Source organism: Bombus bifarius, unplaced genomic scaffold (genome assembly GCF_011952205.1).
Source record: "Bombus bifarius isolate JDL3187 unplaced genomic scaffold, Bbif_JDL3187 scf7180000008232, whole genome shotgun sequence".
Taxonomy (NCBI): Eukaryota; Metazoa; Arthropoda; class Insecta; order Hymenoptera; family Apidae; genus Bombus; species Bombus bifarius.
Window position 1 is genome coordinate 556,604 of NW_022884527.1, and position 21,452 is coordinate 578,055.

At 43.4% G+C, this 21,452-nt stretch overlaps 2 protein-coding genes across 3 annotated transcripts in view; one reads left to right on the forward strand and one right to left on the reverse strand.

Annotated features, from left to right (window-relative positions):
• Positions 1-69: 69 nt before the first annotated feature.
• Positions 70-20,742, reverse strand: LOC117211348 (mucin-5AC). 2 transcript variants are annotated; one of them, XM_033455115.1, is made up of 18 exons: positions 20,625-20,742; positions 15,451-15,511; positions 12,845-13,027; positions 12,479-12,738; positions 12,128-12,382; positions 11,872-12,057; positions 11,538-11,803; positions 10,994-11,460; positions 10,806-10,928; positions 9,977-10,724; positions 9,713-9,898; positions 9,554-9,643; positions 9,373-9,462; positions 8,812-9,295; positions 3,480-5,246; positions 1,988-2,171; positions 1,564-1,683; positions 70-873 (listed from the first exon to the last, which is right to left on the reverse strand). In XM_033455115.1, exons 1-18 carry the CDS (start codon positions 20,631-20,633, stop codon positions 422-424), a joined length of 5,931 nt encoding a protein of 1,976 aa, XP_033311006.1. In that variant the 5' UTR covers positions 20,634-20,742; the 3' UTR covers positions 70-421. The 2 variants fall into 2 exon arrangements, with proteins under 2 accessions (XP_033311006.1, XP_033311005.1); XM_033455114.1 differs by lacking the exons at positions 70-873; positions 1,564-1,683; positions 1,988-2,171 and having other exon boundaries at positions 5,234-9,295.
• Positions 2,199-21,452, forward strand: part of LOC117211366 (prohormone-1) — a 60,749-nt gene continuing 41,495 nt past the window's right edge. Inside the window, exon 1 of the mRNA XM_033455151.1 lies at positions 2,199-2,221. The gene's annotated coding sequence lies outside the window, so the exon portion shown is untranslated. The remainder of the gene's footprint in view (positions 2,222-21,452) is intronic.

A 21,452-nucleotide genomic window follows, 5' to 3' on the forward strand; every position in this document is an offset into this window, starting at 1 on the left:
AAATGAATGCTTTTATTCCAAACGTAAAACTTATTATATATGTAATTCCGATTCAACGTTTTTGATCGAGTGCAAAGAGTTTTACAAGTACATGTATTTTACAAAGATACACTTTATTAAGTTTCTCGGTACTACATGTACTAACGCTTAAGTTATTTCATCGATACGCCATGCAATAAAGTAAACTAGATCTATGTATATACAATAACTATAATATTTACAGACAAATTTTTAACTATAATATCACCACGCTTCGTTTCCGTTAGATATGGCTACATGCGTTTGTAAAAATTCAGCCGAATCTTTCTTGTTCGTTGTATAATGAATTGGTCATGATTTAGTTTAAATATGAATTAAAAATTACTTTATGTCTGATCTATGCGACTTTTAAGACATCGTTTAATTAATGATTTAGGAGAAATTATTCTTTGCAGCCAAGTCCGGCTGACCAATTGCAAATACCACCGACCGGATCAAAGGATAGTTTATCGGGACAAGTGTACTCAGCTCCGATTACCTGACCGTTCACCATTCTGGCGCAAGTAATAAATTTTTTGCAAGAGTCGGGGTGTGGGAAATTGCCTTGATCCAGACATCGGAAGGTTCCTTTGCTGGTGAGGAAGAGTTTTCCGTTGAAAGTAGATTTTCCAACCACCGATTCCTCCTCGTCCTCGTAATAATCGTAGTCGATAACAGGCGGTCGCCTAGGTCTTGTCGTTACATTTTGTAGAGTTTTATCCTTCGTCTTTGACTTTTGTCGATCTCTGAGACTCGGGGTGAATCTGAGGGTAGCCCTGCTTGTTGTCGCGTCCGTTCTAGGTGCAACCGTAGTGCTTATTTTGCGCCTCAGACCGTTCCTTAACGGTGTTCGACCTGATTGTGTAACTCTATTAGTTATTCGATCTCCAAAAACAAAAGAGACTAGAAGAATCCCGTTAGCACCCATGGAAGAACATAAAAGATGCATCAGCACGCATATGATTTATCCAGCGTGAAGAACGAGATGTGCCTGCACACGTAAGGATACAGGCAAAAAGGGAAAGAGTATCAATGTGCGTAAAAGTTATAATTGCATTAGTATTCATATTGGGCGTTGATACAGACGGTGATGGAAAAGGTGAAGAACATGATTGCAATTATAATAGAGTAGAAATGTATGGAAAGGACAAAAATATTAGCAAAACAGGTGAACGATTATGAAGTCGACGAGGTAGAGTTCTCAAAAGATGTTGATTAGCTTCCATTAGACCCCCAACAATGAAGTACATCTTCAATAAGAATAAAATGTGATTAGTTCTTGATGGTAACCTCGGCTCCTTAAAGGTTTTATAGTGTTTGAGTATCAGAATGGAAGAAGTACACGAATTAGAAGTAAGTAAATGGAAAAGTATCGTCCTCATCGATTGATTCGAAGAGTATGAGAAAATATAAGTCGAAAATTGCAGTGCAATGAGAAATTATGTCCCAAGTGATCCATGAACAAGAGTGAAATATGCGACTTAACATTTTAGTTTATATAAATTAAGAAATCTGATGGTGGAGGATTTAACAAGTTGAGTGTACCCGTAGCTGATGTTTGTGGAGACGGTGGATCTGCCAAAGTCACCGCGAATTCTTGTGCTCTACTACTTTGATCGATATCTTTTTCAGATTTCGGTGTTTCTGTTCTTTCATCCACGGCATCTAAAACACAATATAGAAACGTGTCTGTAAATTGTTTCTACAATTATTTAATAATATATTCTTCGAAAACTTTTTATTTTATTTGATTAACGGAGAGCATCGATTAAAGGAGATTTGAATTTCAAACATGTCGCGCACACAATTGTTTACACAAACGCACGCGTTTCTAATAGTACGATACCTGGTCGACGCGGCGTTGTGCTTCGCAATAATTGGCGGGACGCGGCGTGATCACGTTACAGAGTTTCGAGTTGTAGAGTATCATGGTTATGTGTAGATTTTATATTATCGTATCATCACTTACCGAGTTTTTCGTTAGTAAGAGTTTGAGACTTTCCGTCGTTCGAATGAGTTTTTCGATGATTCGCGAATGTGTTGGAAGTTTTGCTTTGCAATGTCGCCAAATTGAATGTAGTGGGTTTCCTCAACCTGGTTGATGGCAAATTTCCTGGTGTACGAGATGTTACCGTACTCTTCGAGGAATTCACCTGTTCGTAGAGCATACGCAGATTGTATTTTGTTTAGGTTCGTTAGAACGGTAAGTAGAATTTTCTCATCGGTCAATCAAAAAATATTAGTCGACGGTCAATTGGTATAAGTTATCAACAAGAAGCTGATGTTACGAAGTATTTAATATGTCGAGAACGAGTTCGTGAACGATTTTTTTTTATAACCGATTAATGAAATTTGATTAGTGAAACATTACCTCGATAGGAGATAACAGAAACACAAGATGCCTCGAATTTTATGACGCGAATAATACAAATTCAAAATATGTCGTATCTTATTAATTGTTCGTAGATAGCGCGTTGTAACGAATCTCAGTGAGGTATCAAGAGCGTAGGATCCTTTACCTAAACGTTTGTAATTTTTGCGCTTCAGTTTCACATCGTAAGACTTATACCGATTGACATGTTGGCCGTTTTATTTTGAATAATCGTATTCAGGGCTAAAAAGCACTGAAACGATGCATGAGAGAAGAGGAGCTAAGAATAATTAGAGGATAAGCGCGCGAGACAACAATGGCACTTCATTCTTGTGTTAAATTGCTGAATTTCGTAGCTAAGCATTAACCCTTTGCACTGTTGACATTTTACTGCCATTTCACAAGCATCAATGAACAAAGGTTATAGAGAAAGTTTCATAATCGTCGAGTTCGCGGTAAATATACATATATGTAAAAGGAGCAAAGCACAAAGGGTTAAAATACATCGTAAGATGAAACAAAATAAGCGTAACGAAGGCGCCCTAAAATATGCGACACACGCCTCGTAGAAGAAAAAAGTGTTAATTGATTTGAGGGTAGAGTAAAATCAGTGGTAGGTGAAGATTATGGCGAAGATGGCAGAAAAGATGCTCGATGAATTTCTTCCGTAGATAGTGATCCCTTCTGAAATACTTTTCCTCCTGCTGTTATACGATTTTTTTCGTTAATCGTTGTCACCGAAGAATCGGATCAACTCCTTTCTTTCGTTATGGCGTGAAATGAATGCCGCGATCGATCTGAGCTTTGTCGTATGCTTTTAAAGTCATCGACGAGTAGCTTTGTTCTTTTTTCGTCCGGATGTCTGGATAAACTACAAGGAGGTCTGATCGGTTTTGTCGTTTTTATTTACGGTTCGTGAATGTTGCGTATTCCACTTTGTTTAGTTAGATGTAAAGAGAGAGAAAGGGAGGGAGAGGGACAGCGAGCGATAGCGTCTGAGTTAGAATTACATATTGTAAAGAAATTGTTATACTTCTTTTTTTATGTCATCGCAAGTCGCAAGTGTAGGAAATTTAAAGTCTAAACTGACCTCAGACTCGGATCGACCGATATTTTCCTCGATCCGAAGACGTTCTTCTTTGGAGACAGCTTCTTTTCCGGTAAGATTTGCCTTTGGCACAACCTTCTTTTCCACGCTTGTCTCTTCCTTGTTCGCGTTTTCTCCATCATTTCGATTTTCTACAGAATTACCCGCTTTCGTTCTTTTCGTGGAGCCAGTTATCGCTTCGATTTGCTCGGATTCCTCCTTAGCTGATTTCTTCGTTACTTTCAGTTTATCATCGTCGTTGACCGTACGATTAGTCGTACGAGTGGTTGTATTGGAGGCAAGCGAGTCGTTCACAGCTGTACCAGTAACAAAAGGTCTGCGGTGCCGCCCTCTGTAACTAATAACTCTACGACGAGGATGTTGCGTTCTTCTTGTTTCTTTTATCGAATCCTTTTGATCTTCGTTCGATGGGCTTACATAACGATGATCCTGCCTACCGTCCTGAGATTTACGTCCAAACTCGTAATTAGGATTAAATTCGATCCTTTGTCGGCGGCGATTAAATTTATTCGCCGACCTTTCGGATTGAGTAGAAGGACGCGTCGTGGTTGACAACGATGAACTCAACTTCGATTCTTCGCCATCCTTCACCACGTTTCTTCTAACTTCGCCAGTTTGTTGGCTGCTACTGACCTTTTCGTCTGTCGAATAATTCTCTTGCAAATGTGCAGCATGCGTTCCATTTTCTATATATAATAACCCTGTTTCTGTTACGGATTCTAAGATGTTTGTTTTAGTCGTGAAATTAGATTGTACTTCGGTTACAGAGGTTGAAGTGGAGTCAGTATTTTTAATAGACAGGGTAGCGTCGTCATTAGTCAAGGATTCACTGGTTGTAGAAACAATAGACTCGGGTTCATTAGAGGATAGAGAAGTAAATGTAACAGGTGAATCGGTCGGAGAAATTACGGGTATAGATATCGAAGGTGCTGCATTTGTTTCCAAACTTGGTATCTCCGTAAAGAGATCTATATCTTTTTCTGTTTGCACTCGATTCGTCGATGGTGCTATACTTTCGTCTCTGTCTTTAACTTCGTTACTTTTCGTGAAAAAATCGGGCTTTAAAGTTGTAATAACTTGGGTCGAAGATTTGGAATTTTCTTCGCTATCATTATGGTTAAAATCGGTAACAATCGTTCTACCTGCATTGGGTTGTTCGATTTCGTTAGCGATCTTGGAAGAAACATTTTCTTTGCTTTCTATCGACAATGTTGTCCACTCGGTGGTTGATTCGTCGTTCTTTACTTGTTCTGGTATCGGATTTTCCGTTTCGCTTCTAGTAACATAAAAACCACGGGGGACTTGGCTTTGCATTAAATCAACTAAAGGAATACCACGCATAGTGGTAGGTTTTAGGGTGGCAGTCGTTGACGAATCCTGTCGATCGATCCTCTTCTTGTTAGTCAACGAAATATCGTTTTCGTCGATATTATCCTCAACGTAATACGTGTCTATACTATCCACGGATAAATCTAAATCATTTTGTATCGCGTAGCCTGTCTCTTCCTTTTGATCATGCTTATTTGGCATTAAAGTTGTTGGTTCTGCATTGAAAATTGTATCATTCCGAACACTTGTTCCCTCGAGAATGCGGTTCGTGTTTTTTTCATGCGATAAAATCTCTTCGTCCTTCGCTTTAAGAGGAAACAAGCTCAAGAATATGGGTGACGGACTGCTGGCGTGTTCGTTCGTTTGATAACCAATTAGTTCCTTGAGGGTTGGTAGTCTATTGACTTCCGAGCTGGCGACCTGAAAATTAGAAGAGGGTAGCACGCTTAATGACGATCTTCCGAAACCTTTCTCTTCGATCTCTCTCTTTTCAGCATTCTCGGGGCAATCTCTTTTTGTCTTAAACGAGAAGAGAGAGAAGGTAAAGAAAGTGGACGATCCTCTGCGCTGATATCGGTGATTCTATGCTGATTTTCTGGTTGTCAGCTATAGAGGTCTGACGATCATTGATTCGATTATCCTGGCAGCTTTGTTCCGGTATTCAAGATCGGGGAAACTAGTTGACAGTGATTCGACGAAGGACAGAAGAGGAGAGAACTTTCACCTATTTTTTGACTCGTAGATCGTTAGATATCTTGTGAATTTTTCATGATACATGATAAGGATAATCGTGTCTATATATATATATACATTATCGATGAACGATTCGAGAAGACGCGTTTTATTACTTGGTGGAGTCCCTACTGCCGATCAAATTGTTGAACACCGATTCGATCTCGATCGTGGACGATTCATGAGATTCCGTGGTGAATCGTGCCTGATAAAGAAATTCACCCTCTATGGGCAACGTGGATCTTTCGACTTGGCCCTGGCGAATCTCATTCACCGATTCGTCCTCGTTCCCTTCCGATTCATCCAGGGAATCCGTAGATCTTTCCAGCGTATCGGAGATCGGGGAGGCTGTAGTAGCAGGATGTTCCAATCGAGCGATCGTAGTCTGAAGGGGAATCTTCGTGTTCGACGTTAACGAAGAGTATTTCGTTTTTATCAGAATCTTTTGTCTTTCCGTGGTGGCCGATTCCTCGACGGATGTGACCAATCGCGTCACCAGCGGTTGCGAAGAAGGCGTAGTCACGTAATCTCCATCTACGAAGTTCTGAACCTCCGCTCGTTCCTCGTTCAAACTCGTCCAAGTAGTCGAATCTGCCTCTTCGTTCTGATTACGCGGTGTCGTTCGTAAAGATTGTTGCCTTCTATAAGCATCCGCCACGTAGTCGAATTTCTTCGCTGGAATCAGAGTCTCCGTGACCGGTGGTTCTGTGCTGGACACTGGACGTCTCGCGTAGAAACGCGTTCTCACCTGCGTCGAGGAGTCGAAGCTGGGCGAATGCGTAGCATCTGCAAGCGATTCTTCGTTCTCTTCTCGCTGATTCCTCGTTATCTCTCGATATTTGTAACGCGTCCTCGGTTGACGAAAGTTCTGATATCTAGACTTGTGATTGTTCGATTCTCCGGATTCCTCTGGTAACGAATCGAGAGAATAAAGACCCTCCACGCTCGCCGTTTTCTTCAGTGATTCTGGGACTCTATAACGAGGGCGAATCTCTGGTGAACGATTATTAAAGGATACCGATCGATGGCTTTCTTCGTTTTCTGAGGATTCGTCGACGTTTGCGGAGCTTTTATCGAGTGTCGTTTCGCTTTGTACAGTTACCGGAAACGGAGAACGTCTTTCACTGGTCGATGGAGTAGTGTAGCGGTTCCAGAATTCTTCCGATTCCCTTGCGGCGGATGGAGTAATAGGGTAGAAGGTTTCATCGTAGGCTCGATTGATTCTTGGAGTAGCGTTTTCGACATTACGTTGCACTTCCAACTGCAATTCCTTCTCGTCCCCGAATTTATTCTCATCTATGAAATCTTCTTCGATAAATCCCGTTGTTCTCGCGGTTGTAGAGGAGACCGGTCTACGACGAACGAACAGGCTCTTTCTACGTTTCGACAGACCCACTTCGTTTCTCTCGCTAGTTAAAGGCACGTGGGACGAAGTTTCTATATTTGGATACCAATTGTTGGTGACATTTTCCGAAGAAGAAGAAGAAGCAACTGGCCGCCTGCTTACAAATTTCTTTCTCACGTATCTGGAGTCTAAATAGTACGTTCTATTGTATGTCTCTAACCTACGGTTGGATTGGAAAGCCGCGGAAGGTGTAGTGAGCTGCGAAATAGTGGTTGGCAGGGCGTCGAGTTCGTTCCTCGATGGTAACGTTTCATCCGAAATATCATTCGCGTCGGTGAAATTAATTAAGAAATTCGATGACGTGGTTGATTCCGTTGCACCGGTTCCCCCTGTCCACTCCTCCTTGCTTGTCGTGGAATCGACCGCAACGGCGGTAACATTATCAATTATCGTCGAGGCCATCGTAACGACATCGGATTCGGAGAAACCAGTGTCACTGATCGCAGTTTCTGCAGTCGACGTTTCCAAAGTGACTCCTGTGAAACCATCGGTTATATCCAAGTCGATCGTTTCTGCCGTCACAGTTTCGGTCGTTGACAAACCGAAATTTTCCGTCGAAACGTCCGACGTTTCAGCAACGATCGTACTCGTCGCATCTTCTCTAGGAGTCGTAGATCGAAATCTAAGCAAAATTTGATCCTTTTCCGTGGAAGAATCAGCATCTACCGTGGATACCGTGCTTTGAACCGGCCGAACACGCTTGATCACTTTCCTCCTACGGGGAAGTAATTTATTTTCTTCTTGTTCTGCTTGCGATGTAGCTGTTGTGCTCGATGTAACGGGCCGTCTTCTTAGCAAAACTTTTCTGCGCCTCGGAACAGCAAAGTTTATATTCTCTTCGTTAACCGTTTCGGTATTGTTCGCAGGAAGGACGATGATCACGTTTGGTTCAAAATCTTGCAGTTTGATAACACTGTCGGTCGTTGTAAGGACTTGATCGAGCCCTTCGCTAGGATCGACTCGATCGTCCGTCTCCGTGTTCACTTCGTTCTCTATTGTCAATTCCGTGGTACGAACAGCTTCGACGGTGTTCGTCTCGGTATCTAAACCAGTAATCGTAGTTTCTTGCGTTTCCGGTGATATCGTCGTTGGAGATAAAACTTTATCGGTTTCGTCTATGGAATTCACGATCGGTCGTTCGGTCGTAGTTACAATTATGGGTATGGTGGTGTCGTTCAAAGAACGATCGACGATCGAGTCCGTTGTTGTAGTAGATGTCGAAGAATAGAAGAAATCTGGCGCGGCTTCGCTTGTTTTTTCTTCCGTCTCCTTTTTGAACTCACCAATTTCTACGTTGTTTCTTTTCCTCGTATATCTTGTCCTGGCGTACACGTCTCTGTTCAATGCAGTCGGCTTTTTGAATACCTTGATGTTGGTGATTTTATCGTTATCTATCTCGTCCTTAACCGTGTTTTTCGATCTCGAAGATAAGCTCCTTCTGGGATAACCTTGGGCGATCCTAACGATAGGACTGTCCTCGAGTTCGTTAGCTTTGGTGGATTCGGTGGTGGTTTTAGCAATTGGCCGGCGGAACCGCGTTCTCGAAGCATCCGTGGCAATGGCCGTGCTAACAGGAGGTTCCGTAGTTCGAATGCGTTCTCTAACTACGGAGTTGGACGAATCTTCGTTTCTAACTCTGAAGGTCGGCGGCGTGTATCTACTCACTCCTCTGCTTTTCGACCTTCCACGAGTGTGAGCTGTCTCTTTGACAACGCCGCCGCGAGAAGATTCGATTTGCTCGTTCTCAGTGGTCGGCTCGTTTCGACCGGCGTTCTCCTGCCTCGGTCTTAATCGATCTCGTCCTACCAAAAAGGACGAGCGCGTTTGGTTTCGCGACGATATACTCACCTTGGACCTCGTCTGATCGTTGGACGGTGGCAACGGAGTGGTGGTAGGCTCGGTCGTAGGTCTATTTCTTCGGTTAAAGCTAAAAGGCCTTGGCTGAGATACCGATGCGGTGTTGATCCTTGTATTTGGAACCGACAACGTAGACAAGTTCGCTGGTGCCGTAGTTAGGAGGATTTCCGTAGCCGAATCCTCGACGAGTTTCACAGATTCGGTGGTAGTCGAGCTAGCCTCTGGAGTCGTTGTCGGAATCGGTTTTTCCGTTTCCGACTCGACGAGGATATCGTTCGGTGTCGAAGATAAGCCAATCGAAGGTAAAATGTTGATCACTGGACTCGTCGCGGTGGTGGTATCCACCTTTTGATCGATTTCGGTCGCTTCGCTCGAGACCGATTCCGTAATTGGTTCTTGGCTAGTGGATGCCACTTGCGAAACAACCTCCGTAGAATGTGAAGTCGTGCTTCTGAATCTTTGAACGCTAACATACCTAAAGAATATTTAAATAATTAGATAACAGTCGCTTGAAGTTTACTAAATGGCGGAGATTGTTTTAGGTATAGAAACCTGGATTTAGTTGTCTGTGGACTTTCTTCGTTTGCGGATGAACGAGATTCCTGATCTCTGGTATTTTCGGAAGAACTCGTCTCGGTATTTCTATAATCGAAAGAAGCAAGTTATTCGCTTTTCGAAATTGTATTCTTTTTACTTTTGGCAAACAGCGATTTTGAATTAAACGCGAACTTACTTGGGAAACACGCTGGGACGCCGGCGTCGGCTGGGAATAGGCGCCTCTTCTTCCGTGTTCTTATTTTTCTCCTCAACGTCGTTCTCGTATCTGAGGGATTTCCATTGCAACGTTTACAAGAACAACATCGTCCTCCTGCGTCTATTCTCTTTCACTTACCTTGAGGTGGAAGGTCGAGCGCGTCTGATGTTGATATAATTAGGCGTCGCTCTCTGCGTCGAGCTAGCTAAGAAAGGATTGCTAATAGTCTGTTCCTCGGATGAAGCTACATCCGTGTTATCTTCATCGAGATCTTCTTCTTCGTCGAGTTGCTCGTCTTCGATCGGCGGTTCCTTCGTAGACGGCCTGTATCAAGGGAACGAAACGAACGAAACGTTATAGTTACGCAACGAATGAAACATCAGAACGTGCGATATCACGTACTTTGGTCTCTCGATGGTCACGTATTGCGGTTTTTGCGAGCGCCTCAAACTCTTCACTTCCGGAACCTCGTCCAATCCCTCAAACTGCGCACTTCCTGGCCCATTCGCGTAATTTGTATTCGTAGAAGTACGTTGCTTATTTGTAACTTTAGCAGCTTGTCGATTCAGTACACGTTCGTACAAAGTGCGACTTATCGTAGCAGGAGTAGCGTTTACGCTGCCAGAATTCGCACTGTTGTCAGCATTCTTGTCTTGAAGTAACAGCTGCTTTTCTAGTTGCTCTATACCACCTGCTTTCTTGATCAGCATTATTAGCTCTTTGATAACCCTAGGATCCTCTTCGTCCTCAATATTGGTAATCTCAGGCTCATTTTTCCCAACCTTCGAGGTGGTCGTAGGCGCTTCTGTCGTACTCGTAGTCGTAGTCGTACTAGGCTTGTTTCTGGTAATCGTTTTATACAAAAGCGCTTTCGGAGTGGTAGTCGTTTTAGGCTCTTCTTCCTCTCCCTCTTCTTCATCCTCCTCTTCGACTTCGTCGTCGTCCTCGTCGTAGTACTCGTACTCTTCCTCCGTGTCTGGTTTTTCGGGGGATGGTCGACGCGTAGTGCTATAGAGATAAGTGGTACGGCTGGTGGCAGCGGTTATCGGCGCTCTGGTCGTCGACGCGGACGACTGAGACGTTTTCGATTTGGGACATACAACGTTGCGCGGATAATCGCAGGAATCGGCTGCCTTGTTAAACACCAAACCTGTGCGATCGAAGGAGAATCATTTTTAGAACGAGTAGACGATCTCTGAAACGGATTTTCGGATGATTGCGATCGAATTACCAGAAGGACACGTAAACTGGTGCGCTACTACGCCAAGACCTCCTGGGCCGCTCTCCAAACACCAGAAATATTTCTTGCAATCTCGGGGATGCGGGAAGAATCCTTCGTCTTCGCACTTGAAATCTATCGAAAATAAAAAGTTAATATTTCTGCGGTGTGGCGTTTGCGAAATATCGCGGCTAAGTTACCTGTCCCGGGATCGGGTGTCGTTGGCGGTTCCGGAGTAGTCAGTTTATTACTCAACGATCTTTCGTTCGAGTTGCTGTTGGTTTCTTCTTTGCGGCGAGCTTGCTTTCTACGATTCCGATTGGAATTCGATCGATCTTTCGACGATCTCCTTTTATTCTTGTTGCTCGGTCTTTCGTTTTTGTTTGCGGTCTTAACCGTGTTTCCTCTCTCGGAGCTATCCTCTTCGTCGGAGGATGGGTCGTACGATCGTCTGTCGACTCGTTGATCCTCCTCTTCCTCTTCGCTGGTTTTAGGACGCGAAAACGTCCGATACTTTGGTCTCGAGGAGGACGCTCGGATCTTCGGGGCAGGCGCTGCAGTCGTGGTGCTTCGTCTACCACCTTTTCTTCTTACGGTATTGCTCTGAACACCTTGGGCTCTGGGTTTCTTACGATTGTCCACTGTTTTTGACTTCTGAACGGTATTCCTGAAGTTTCAAAGGAAGCATCGCTATCGGTGTCGTTGAAACTGTAAAGCAGCGATTCGTCGACTCGGTGTACTTACGAGCTGTCTGTCAAGAGCATCTCTTTAGCCGCTTCGATCAGAGGATACGGACGATCGTGACATTTGCCCCGGAAATCGTCGTTGTCGATCGTCCAAAACATAATTCCCCCCAAGTTCTTCTCGTTCGCGTATTTGGCTTTTAACTTGACTATATCTTCGTCGTCGTAACCTACCCATTGGTCTCCTTTGTACGCATAAGGACCCATAGCTTTTGCATTTGGCTGAACCACCTGCCACTCGTCCGATTGCGCTAGGCTCTCGCAAATCTGTGGAAGCGGTATCGTATTATTTGGTCTTAAAATTAATATCCCGATGATAAACGGCAAAAGCTAACTTCGTAGTAAGCGAGGTAGCCTTTCTCGCGGGTCGCGTCGCCTTCGACTCCTGGACCATCGGCCGGTGAACCCAGATCAGTGGCATCCTCGTTGAAAAGCGTGTAGGATCGGCCGTACGTTGGAATTCCTAGGATTATCTTGCCCGGAGAGGCACCCTTTTTCAGCAGATAGTTCACAGTGTAATCCTGGAAACGTTATCGCTAGCGTTAGCGTTTACGAGATTCCACACACCGATTCATACTGCCAAAGTCTTACGATCGTTAACTCGGTGTCGTAATTGTATTCGTTGTCCTCTTCCAGAGGATACAGAGGAGAGTGATGATCGACGGCTGGTTCGTAAGACGAATGGTAGTCATACGATAAAAGATTGATGAAATCCAAGTATTCGTTTAATCTAGGAATATCGTAGCCTTTGTCGATGTACTCGATACCAGCTGGCATCGCCAACGTTAGTAAAAGTCTCGGTCTTCCGGTCTTTGAAGACTCCCTCTCAAACTCCTCTCTCAGTTCCTTTGTAATCAAATATGAATGGTTTCGGGAGAAGCATAATGCGTTAATAACATACAGTTAGCTAGATCGGTGAGATATTAATTTTTGTTACTTTACCTGCACCAAGCTGGCATAGTTGTCTTTGTCCCGAGGCTTTCCACCGTCCCTAAAAGCTGGATATTCCCAGTCGAGATCGAGACCGTCAAAGTGATTCTTTCGAAGGAACTTTATGGCGTTCTTGACGAATTCTCGTCTTCTGTCAGGGTCGGCAACCATCGGAGAAAACCTACTGGAACCTTCGTTCCAACCTCCGATAGCCAACAGGGTTTTCAAGTTCTTGTTGTATGTTTTTAAGCCAGTGAACTTGGCGTATCCACCTTTAAAAGTTGCGCAAGGTTAATCGATGCAATTTTTTTCGTGTCCGGACGAATCTGGTTTCTCGTCCTCTCTCTCTCTCTCTTTCCCTCTCTTTGTTTGTCATACCTTTCTCGATGTCTTGGTATTTGTCGAAAGGCTTCAAGGCATTGTCCTTGGTGAAACCACCGAAAGCGTAGATTAGATGGGTGCATAAATACGGATTGATGTTTTGCGGTGAGAACTTGGCAGTGCCTGGTCGATAGATCGACCAGTTTGTATAATAGCATACGATCTTGCGTTCGGCGTTACCTACGTTAGACCGAGTATTCCTTTGTTAATTTCGTTTTGTACAGGTGCTTTAGCTAGCGTAACTCTTTCATAGAAAGACAAGCACGAGTGGTCGACAGAGAAACTTTGCGGAGAAATTGAAACGCGATTGAACTTTCATTTGTCGAGCGAGAAACAGATCCGCGAATCGCATACGCCACGAATTTTCATGCCTGTAATCTCGCGTTAACACAAACGAATTGCCTTTCTGACGCGAATCTATATAATAAAATCTGTCGTACTTGCTACTTTTATCGCTTTTTACCCGTTTAACGAGAAGAAAATTACCGTTTGCCGATAATTGCAAACTGTTCGTTAATGCTTATGCACAAGTACTTACATTAGCCCGGTCATCAGTGATCGCTCATCGTGTTCGTAATTTAGGATTATACGTATATACTCGTAGATAGTTAGTGAGAAACACGGTGACTGGTGCGTCGCGATTTCTCTTTTATTTTCACACGTTTCCTTCATTGATAACCCGATTTGCAGTCGCCTTGACGAACCGTTGTCGGTACTCGCTTTCGATCGGGAATTATCCTCGATGCTTTCACTGATCGCGCACGAATCGAGGCCGTTCAGAAAGAATGTAAAAATCGAGACCAGAATCAAGATCGTACCTGACCCTGACCACCCACGTGGCACAGAGACTCGTCAACTCGGTCAATGATTTTGTTCCATCGATCACTGATAACGCACTGTTCAACTGCATTTCAGTCGCTACCGGTCTTCGGTTATTACCAGGAGTTTTCTAACATGAAATTCTATACACCGAATTGGAAAGTTTGTTTTCGTTTTCGATTTTCACTAGCAATATACTAGCAATACGTAAGTAAAAGTAGAATTTTATATAGTTTCCACGATCGTTTTCCTCGATTCGCACGCTTCGCACAAAGCGGAATTGTGCTTGCATTCGTGTTTGTGTCACGACTGACAGGATAATGATAATCGAGCAAGGAATAGGAACTACACCCGGGGCAAAGATCGACAGCGATACAGAAAGCGTCCGAGATTCTGTTTCATTCCTACACGCTGGCAATAGTTTCGCGTTATATGAACGTTACAGAGACGGTAATGGAGTTAAGCGCAGCGCATAATACCGGAGATAATATTGGTAAGAGGCTCGAGACACGCGGTGTTACCCGCAAATCTGGAATTCCTACCGCAGCTGTATCAAACACGCTGTCTACCTGCTACCGAGACCGCTAAAACGCTCTGTTTCTTATTTCTGATCCTGATTATCGATGTTTGAACGAGCATTGTCGCCTAAGTACGACGTCCTACGATCGAAAAGAAGTTAGTGGTCGTTAGGTCTACAGGATACGTACAGTGTCCGGTATACTTAATGATCCGAAGCAGTTGATCTCGTCGTTAGAAACTACGTTACGTTCTATAGCTGTGCGAAGTAGCATTGGCAATCTCGCGACGCGAGGAATTTTGCGAGTGTTCTTCCTTCTGTACATCTTCATTTATCGCAACGAGATTTTCGTTAATGCCCGATTAAGTGAACGTTTACCGATTAAATTCATTTATCTGAACATGAGCTTCTATTACGTGGACGAAAAATAATAGCAGGAAAATCGATGAGCTGCTATCATACGAATTCTAATTGTGTAAACTGTTTGTCTACCGACAAGATCAGATAAATGGAGTTCTACCGTAATACGCGATATACGTACGCGATAGATCGCGATCGTATCTTTATCGTATTTCTTTATCGAAATTATCCGACACGTCGACTATAAGTTTTTTCCTGCAAATCGGGCAACGATTATCGTATCGATTACGAAACACGGGGTAGAAATTTGGCGAGAACGATCGCATTAAATATCCCGACGGTTTTATGCCTACAATGTTCATACTTTCGAGGTTTATTGCCCCTTTCCCTATACATATCGACTACACCTCGAATGGGGCCCCGTTTTTGCTTCGATCGTTTTCTCCGAGAAGGTGCATACGTTTCACTGGTCGAGATCTGGCGAGTTCAGTGAAACTGCACCCGCGTGCGTGCACCGATCCCCACGTGCTGCACCGGTTATGCTAGAGAAATTACAGGAGAGAGATCAGAGACTCGGTCACAAAGTAAATGGGCTATTCGTCGTTCCAACCTTGTCGACCCAATTTTTTATTTCGATAGGAACAAGCGCAAGTTTTATTCTTACTGTATCATAGTCTTTCAGTCATTCGTTCGCAACGATAGATGAAAAGATCGCGACGATAATTATCGTTACTAATTAATCACTCTTATAGGATAAACTCGTAGTGTCGATTCGCGGGCTGTTTCTCAACTTGCGGAAAATTACAAGTCAACGTGGAATTTAGCTATCGCACGTCTTGCTTTCCGCCATCGACTCGGAGACACGAAACTACTTCTCCAAGTACAAGTTCCTTTCGGAGATACTCACCGTTGTGAATCGTCGCAAGCAGAATGCTTAAGCAAAGTAGCAGCGACACTGTTCGGTTCTCCTGTAACGGAAAAGCGATGCGGCGCATTAATAATTTGTTATTCGATGTGCCTACGGAGCACGAATAATTAACTGTATCTGCGTGTAAATGGTTTCGTGGTCAGTTAGCATGAGTGACGCGTGTTACGGTGAAACTGACCGCGTACTTACCTATCTTCATCTATGCCTAGAGTAAACACGATGCGTGCGTGCAAGAGTCAGTCTTCTTTCGTTTAATAATAATATAATTATTAATATTCTCTACACATAAGCGAGAATGAGCAGCTTGTGAAATTTTGACGGAACTTGGCAGCCGCGAGCAATTTTCATATTTTTCTACGCGAAATCACGGACGAAATTAGCATCTTGCGTAAGTTTATCATAAGAAGCCTCTTAATATGATACTAAAAGTCGTGACGCGATAATAGCGTGGCCCGTCGAAATTAACGAATTAAATAGATTTACTTATCAACAGAATAAGTAGACACGCTACTCGATGTAGCCCGCGGCTACAGTGTGTTAATCATCGCAGCGTTAAAGACTCGCTATAAACTTTCATCCAATCTATCTCTACGATCGATCTCCGTCTCGAATTGTGGTATTAGAAGTAGATCCGGCGGTTTATGCGCTCTATATTAAAAACTCCCACGTCGACTAAGATACTAAGGATAACGTTTTAACCGTGGAAAGAGAAGCTATCGATCGATCGATGAACGGCGAGTCGTTATGGGGTCGCGTTAGCGAGCAGCGCACCTGCCAACACACAGCGGAGATTTCGATTATATCGAAGACCTCGAGGATAAATCGACGTATCCGGCAAATAGAACAGGACCGTGACACCCAACGAGCCACTCCTCGTTACGTAACGAGTGCGTAAAGAGAAAGCAAAAAGAAAGAACATCGTTCCGCGACGACTTTCTCGTACGTTTCGGCCAGCGAGCGCGTTACGTTAACGTTACGTCGTAACGTCATTCCTGACGATAGAACAATAATTAGCATGGCCGGGAGAAGAAGCTGAGAAGGCTTGAAACGACCGTCGTCGATCGCGCATTCCACTATTACGATCGACAGGGGTGCGCCCGATTTTTCCGCTTCTTCGTTTCAACGGAGTAACGCCAAATGATATCGTTTTCCGACACAAGCAGTTCGTTTACAAACACCATAAAGAGAAGGAGAATAAAGAGAAGAATTTTTGATTTCTCGTTGGAAGATTTAAAATCGGAACATCGCGTGGCAAAGAGAAAACAGTGGCGATTGAATAAATTGTATGTATAGCCGCACGCTAACATGGACGTGGGTGAGTCGAAAATTCCCCGCGGACCTATCTAAATGTCAAATAACTTTCTACGAGAACGGCAGACTCGTAGCTCTACAAGCGCGCTTCAACCGGGAAATTGTTCTGGCTAGCGACTGCAAACGATACGGTGTGCAACGCGTGAAAACCACCTGCTCCACTGACGAGTTCCATTCGGGAAGTTTCATAACCGGAACGGAAATATTCGCGAGGATTTCGGTGATTCCGATCGTCACGGAAGCTCCGACTGGTATCAGTTATCGCTGTGCAAACTTTGAAAATGTAGATATTTCAACTGGTTGTTTAGAAGTAAAAGCGTAATTATATTCGAACGTTATTCGTTGAATTCCAAGATTCTGTTCGTACCTATGCAAAGATTTAGCAAAGAGATTGTAGGTGCCGTCCGGTGATTTCAATGCTCGCAATAGCCGTAAAGACCTGAATTCGAACCTCATCGATCATAGATGATTCGCAAGTTTTGATTGTTTTTACCAGGAAATGTCAATCGCAGGTACTTTCGATTCCTCATGCAAAAAGAAAGACTATTACTCGATGTGAAAGCAGCGGGTAATAGGAATTATCGATACAGGAAAGACAGGAACGCGTTACTTGGACCAAAAGTTACATCGATTCGGCCACCGATCGGTACCCTGTAATATGTGGCAATTATCGAGGTTCAATGTTACGCAACCGTTTCAATCGGAACCGATTATTTGGATGGAACTGGCGACGAATCGTCAAACGAGCAACTTATTTACATTCGATCCGTACGACCGCCACTGGACACGCTTCGAGTTCCTGTGACATTTGAACGGCTCGTTGACGTCCAGACGATTTCGATGACTTCACCCTTCGCTTTAATTCCGTTACTTGTTGTCGATGACTCAACACCGAGACCTTTTCAGAGAATCAATCGATACGTGTATTATGTAGAACGAGTCGCGTCCGTTTAGATTTAGAACCGGGATTCTCGTGCGTTGCTCTACGAGCAAAAGTAGAAGGCTTAGCTTCTCGAAATGTTTCGTCCGGCAGATGGGGAATTCCATCTTCTAAGTTTAGGAAAACAGGCACGTTGAGAAAATAAGTGTCAACGACGTTCGTATCGAGCGAAACAAAGGTCGAAAGCGAAACACGCTCGCGAGGATCTTTCGATATTCCAGGCACGCAGGGACGAAAGAACGAAATGAGAGATAGTTAATTTTATCGTAACCTTGAAGATCCAGAATCTAGTACCGGTAGCTGTAAACCAGTTGCAAAGGTTACCGGACGATTCGTGCGACATTGTAACGAGGGTTACCATATTCAATGACTTTAATTATTTTGAATCCTATATTCCATATCGTTTCTCATATCGCGATGAAATTCTCGCTCGATTATAGCTCCGATACCCTTCTGTTCCTGAGATTTCCAATTATCGCCGCAATCGCGAATCGCACGGAGAAGCAACGATCGTTTGGTAAGATTCAATTATGAGTAATCTTGAGAAAGAATGGTAACCGTGGATTCGCTTAACGTTGATCAAGTGGTAATTGAAGATCGGGATCAGCTATAATGGAAATTGCATCGAGTTGCGTCCGTTTCTAAACTGTAGACTACTTGTTGGGTTTTGAAAATCCAAGTTATAATCGGTTAGCCTTAAACGAAAGAGTAATTTATTGTTTCACATCCCTATGGAACATGTAGTCGAAAGTAAAGTCGAGTCGGGTCGATCTGTCTCTGGCGGATAAATCTAGCGTGGTTTGGTCACTTTTACTTTCCATGGAATTCGCTTCGAGGCACCGGACTCTCGCTCTGTTTACCAGGAAACTAATAGTACGATCGTACCCTTAATTAAATCTTCTTTATCGTTCTTAATTACCAGAGGGAATCCTGACGATTCGCAACATAATGGAGCCCGGTGGTCCTCGTTCTTTGCTTTATTCATTTACGTTTTTCCTTTCGTTTCACTATTTTCAGTTCCGCATTCGGTTCGGCGATTCCTCGCTTCGTTCTTTTTCTGTATTTTACAATCGCAAGAAATCGACCGTAAAACATGGAAAATTATGCGGGATCCGTGGAATCCGGTTAGCGTCGTTAGGAGAGATCGAAAATGCAAATCGGAGCAAGATCATAAAATCGGATGCCCGATTTAACGTGAAATGTGTCCATGCCTTTTTTAATTTCTTTATCGATGAAAAAAGCTTACTTTCTGCCGTAAATAGGCAGGTCATAATTGACGACTAAAAGGAAAAGAAAGATCGCTGAACGAGTCTCTGAAAGGTCAGCAGATGGCCTTCCTTGCACGCTCCAAGTACTTTTTTCGTTCTTTTCTTCTCTTCTCTCGCTTTTAGTCTTCGTCCACTGTCTGCTTTTTCCGTCCGTTCGTCCGTAAGCGAACGAAACATTCCTTTGCCGACATTTTTTCCAAGGACGTTATAAGCTACTTCGAATAAGAAAAGTTCGTCTAAGCTCTATTAGCTATCGTTTTATGATTTCCCTACCACGTGAAAGCGATAACGTTTAATTAAACGGAATAGATTATTCATTTTACACTTGGTTGCGTCAATCGGTTGCACAATTATTTCCGATTGATTCCGTCTATGGTTTAGTTAATGGTTCTTGAAAAATGCCTGCAGCATTTCGAATTTCACGTTGTGTAAACGTTACAGAAATCTTAGATCGGCCCTATTCGCCATGGATCACTCTTCCAAGGACGCGCGTAACTGTTTCTTCATCTCGAGGCTTAGACATGCTACGTTTCTTTTCTGCCATAGGTGAGAAAGTAGCACGATTCTGATCAAAAGAAGGTACCTAAGTACTTATGCATGTATGTAAAATGATATTTTCGGAGCAAGTACATAGGATGGCAGGAGGTCGGTTTGGGTAAAGCGGGTAAAGAGAACTGTTACGACCTCGACTGTTTTGCAATCTCGAATTGCTACATGCATTCGCTCCTTCTTTGCTTGTCGCGGCGGCTTAAAGTGAAGTGTGCAGTTGAAGGCAGTGGTATGGCTCGAATAACCGGTAGATTTCCTCTCCCTCCTCTACCGGCAGGAAGCCGACGATCGTTCTCAAGTATTTGATATGCATGTAGATCTCGCCCTCGAACAATCCGGTCAGCCCAGCCCCAACTTTGAAAACGCGCGGCGCCGCTCTACGAGGATTTTGTCCGTTGATGCTACCTACAATTGCCCCAGGATTCTACATTCTACTCTATCTTATCTTTCTTTCAACGGTCTAGGCTGTTTTCTTCCTCGGAGAAACTAACGTTTAGCACCAGTCATAATTTACTGAATAAAGTATGGAGAAAGTGATATCGATCAACGACCTAAAGAAGTTTTGCGGTGCCGCAAGTTTATTTTTGATGCACCGAGTTCTGACGTCCAAATCATATTTCTTGATTATCGATTCATCTCCTTGCAAGAGAACACCCTACGTTGCCTATTAACTTGCAACAGCGAACCGTCGAAACGTGGATGAGAATCGGGTCAACCTAGACCGAAAAGCCATAGGAAGATGAACATCGAACCACTCACACGGTGTTTTTTTACGTCATGATTATCATTCATTCTCGGAACGAGAAAGTTCCTTAGTGCTATGCTACCGTTACTTGTTGAATTTTTTACCTAAATTGTTCGAGCGGCTTTTCAAAGAGACCTGTCTTTTCTCATATAAAATTTTAACGAACTCTTTGCCAAAGGAAAAGATCGATAAAAGTGTAAATAATAACACCTTTGTAGTACTTAAGATGACTAGAGAATCTTTACAGGATCTTGCGTCTGTGTGTCAATCCTTATACTTAATTCGATGTTAACTACGTTTTTGTAAACAGAACAAAATTAATTGGAGTATCTGATCTTACCCAATCCATTTTCGTTGTTTGATTATCGATCCCCGGTTGTCGATTGCCTTCGTTGGAAATTCGTCAGGTCGAGCACATCGCGCACTATGCTTGCATAGACACGACTTCTCGATTCCCCGTGTACACGTTTCCGGTGCACTCGCGACCTTGTACCTGTACGTCGACACCGAAGGACACTGAAAGAATCGCGTGCACCGTTCTCCAGGGCAAGGAGTATGAGACTAAGTGTTGAGCAGAAGGTGGAGAAGGCACTGTTACTTTCATGGGTCGTTTCCACCTCTACCGTAAGACTCCCCGAGCCTCTCGAGCCATTCCTGCCACTCCTTCTAACAGAGGTGAAAGGAAAACATTTCTTCCCTTCCACCTTCACCCGAATCCTCTGCGAGTTCGCTTCTTTTAATACTGATATATCAAAAGCACTGGTATCTTCGCCTGTTTTTTATCCAATTTGTTTACGGCAGAAACGTCCTAGAGCTGATTTAAATTTTTTGACACGCCTCACTTTTTTTTAACTTTCTCAGATTAGTCTATAAATCATCCCGATTTTTTTTCTATGCAAATTCTCCTTAGTCGCTCCATACGATAATCGTAAATTTCAACGCAAAATTACTATCGAGGTGACATCAGAACGTATTAACGAATTAAAAAAGGATTATGCTTTGGGAAGCGACTGTACAGGTAGTTTAGAAGTTACAATACAATAAAACGTTTTGATCTAGAATTGTAGTTGCGAACCGTCTTCGAAACTGCAGCTGAATCGGGCTGGAACGTGGGTCGAAGATTAATATCAACTAGGCGATATCCACTGGCACGCGAAACCAATTCAAT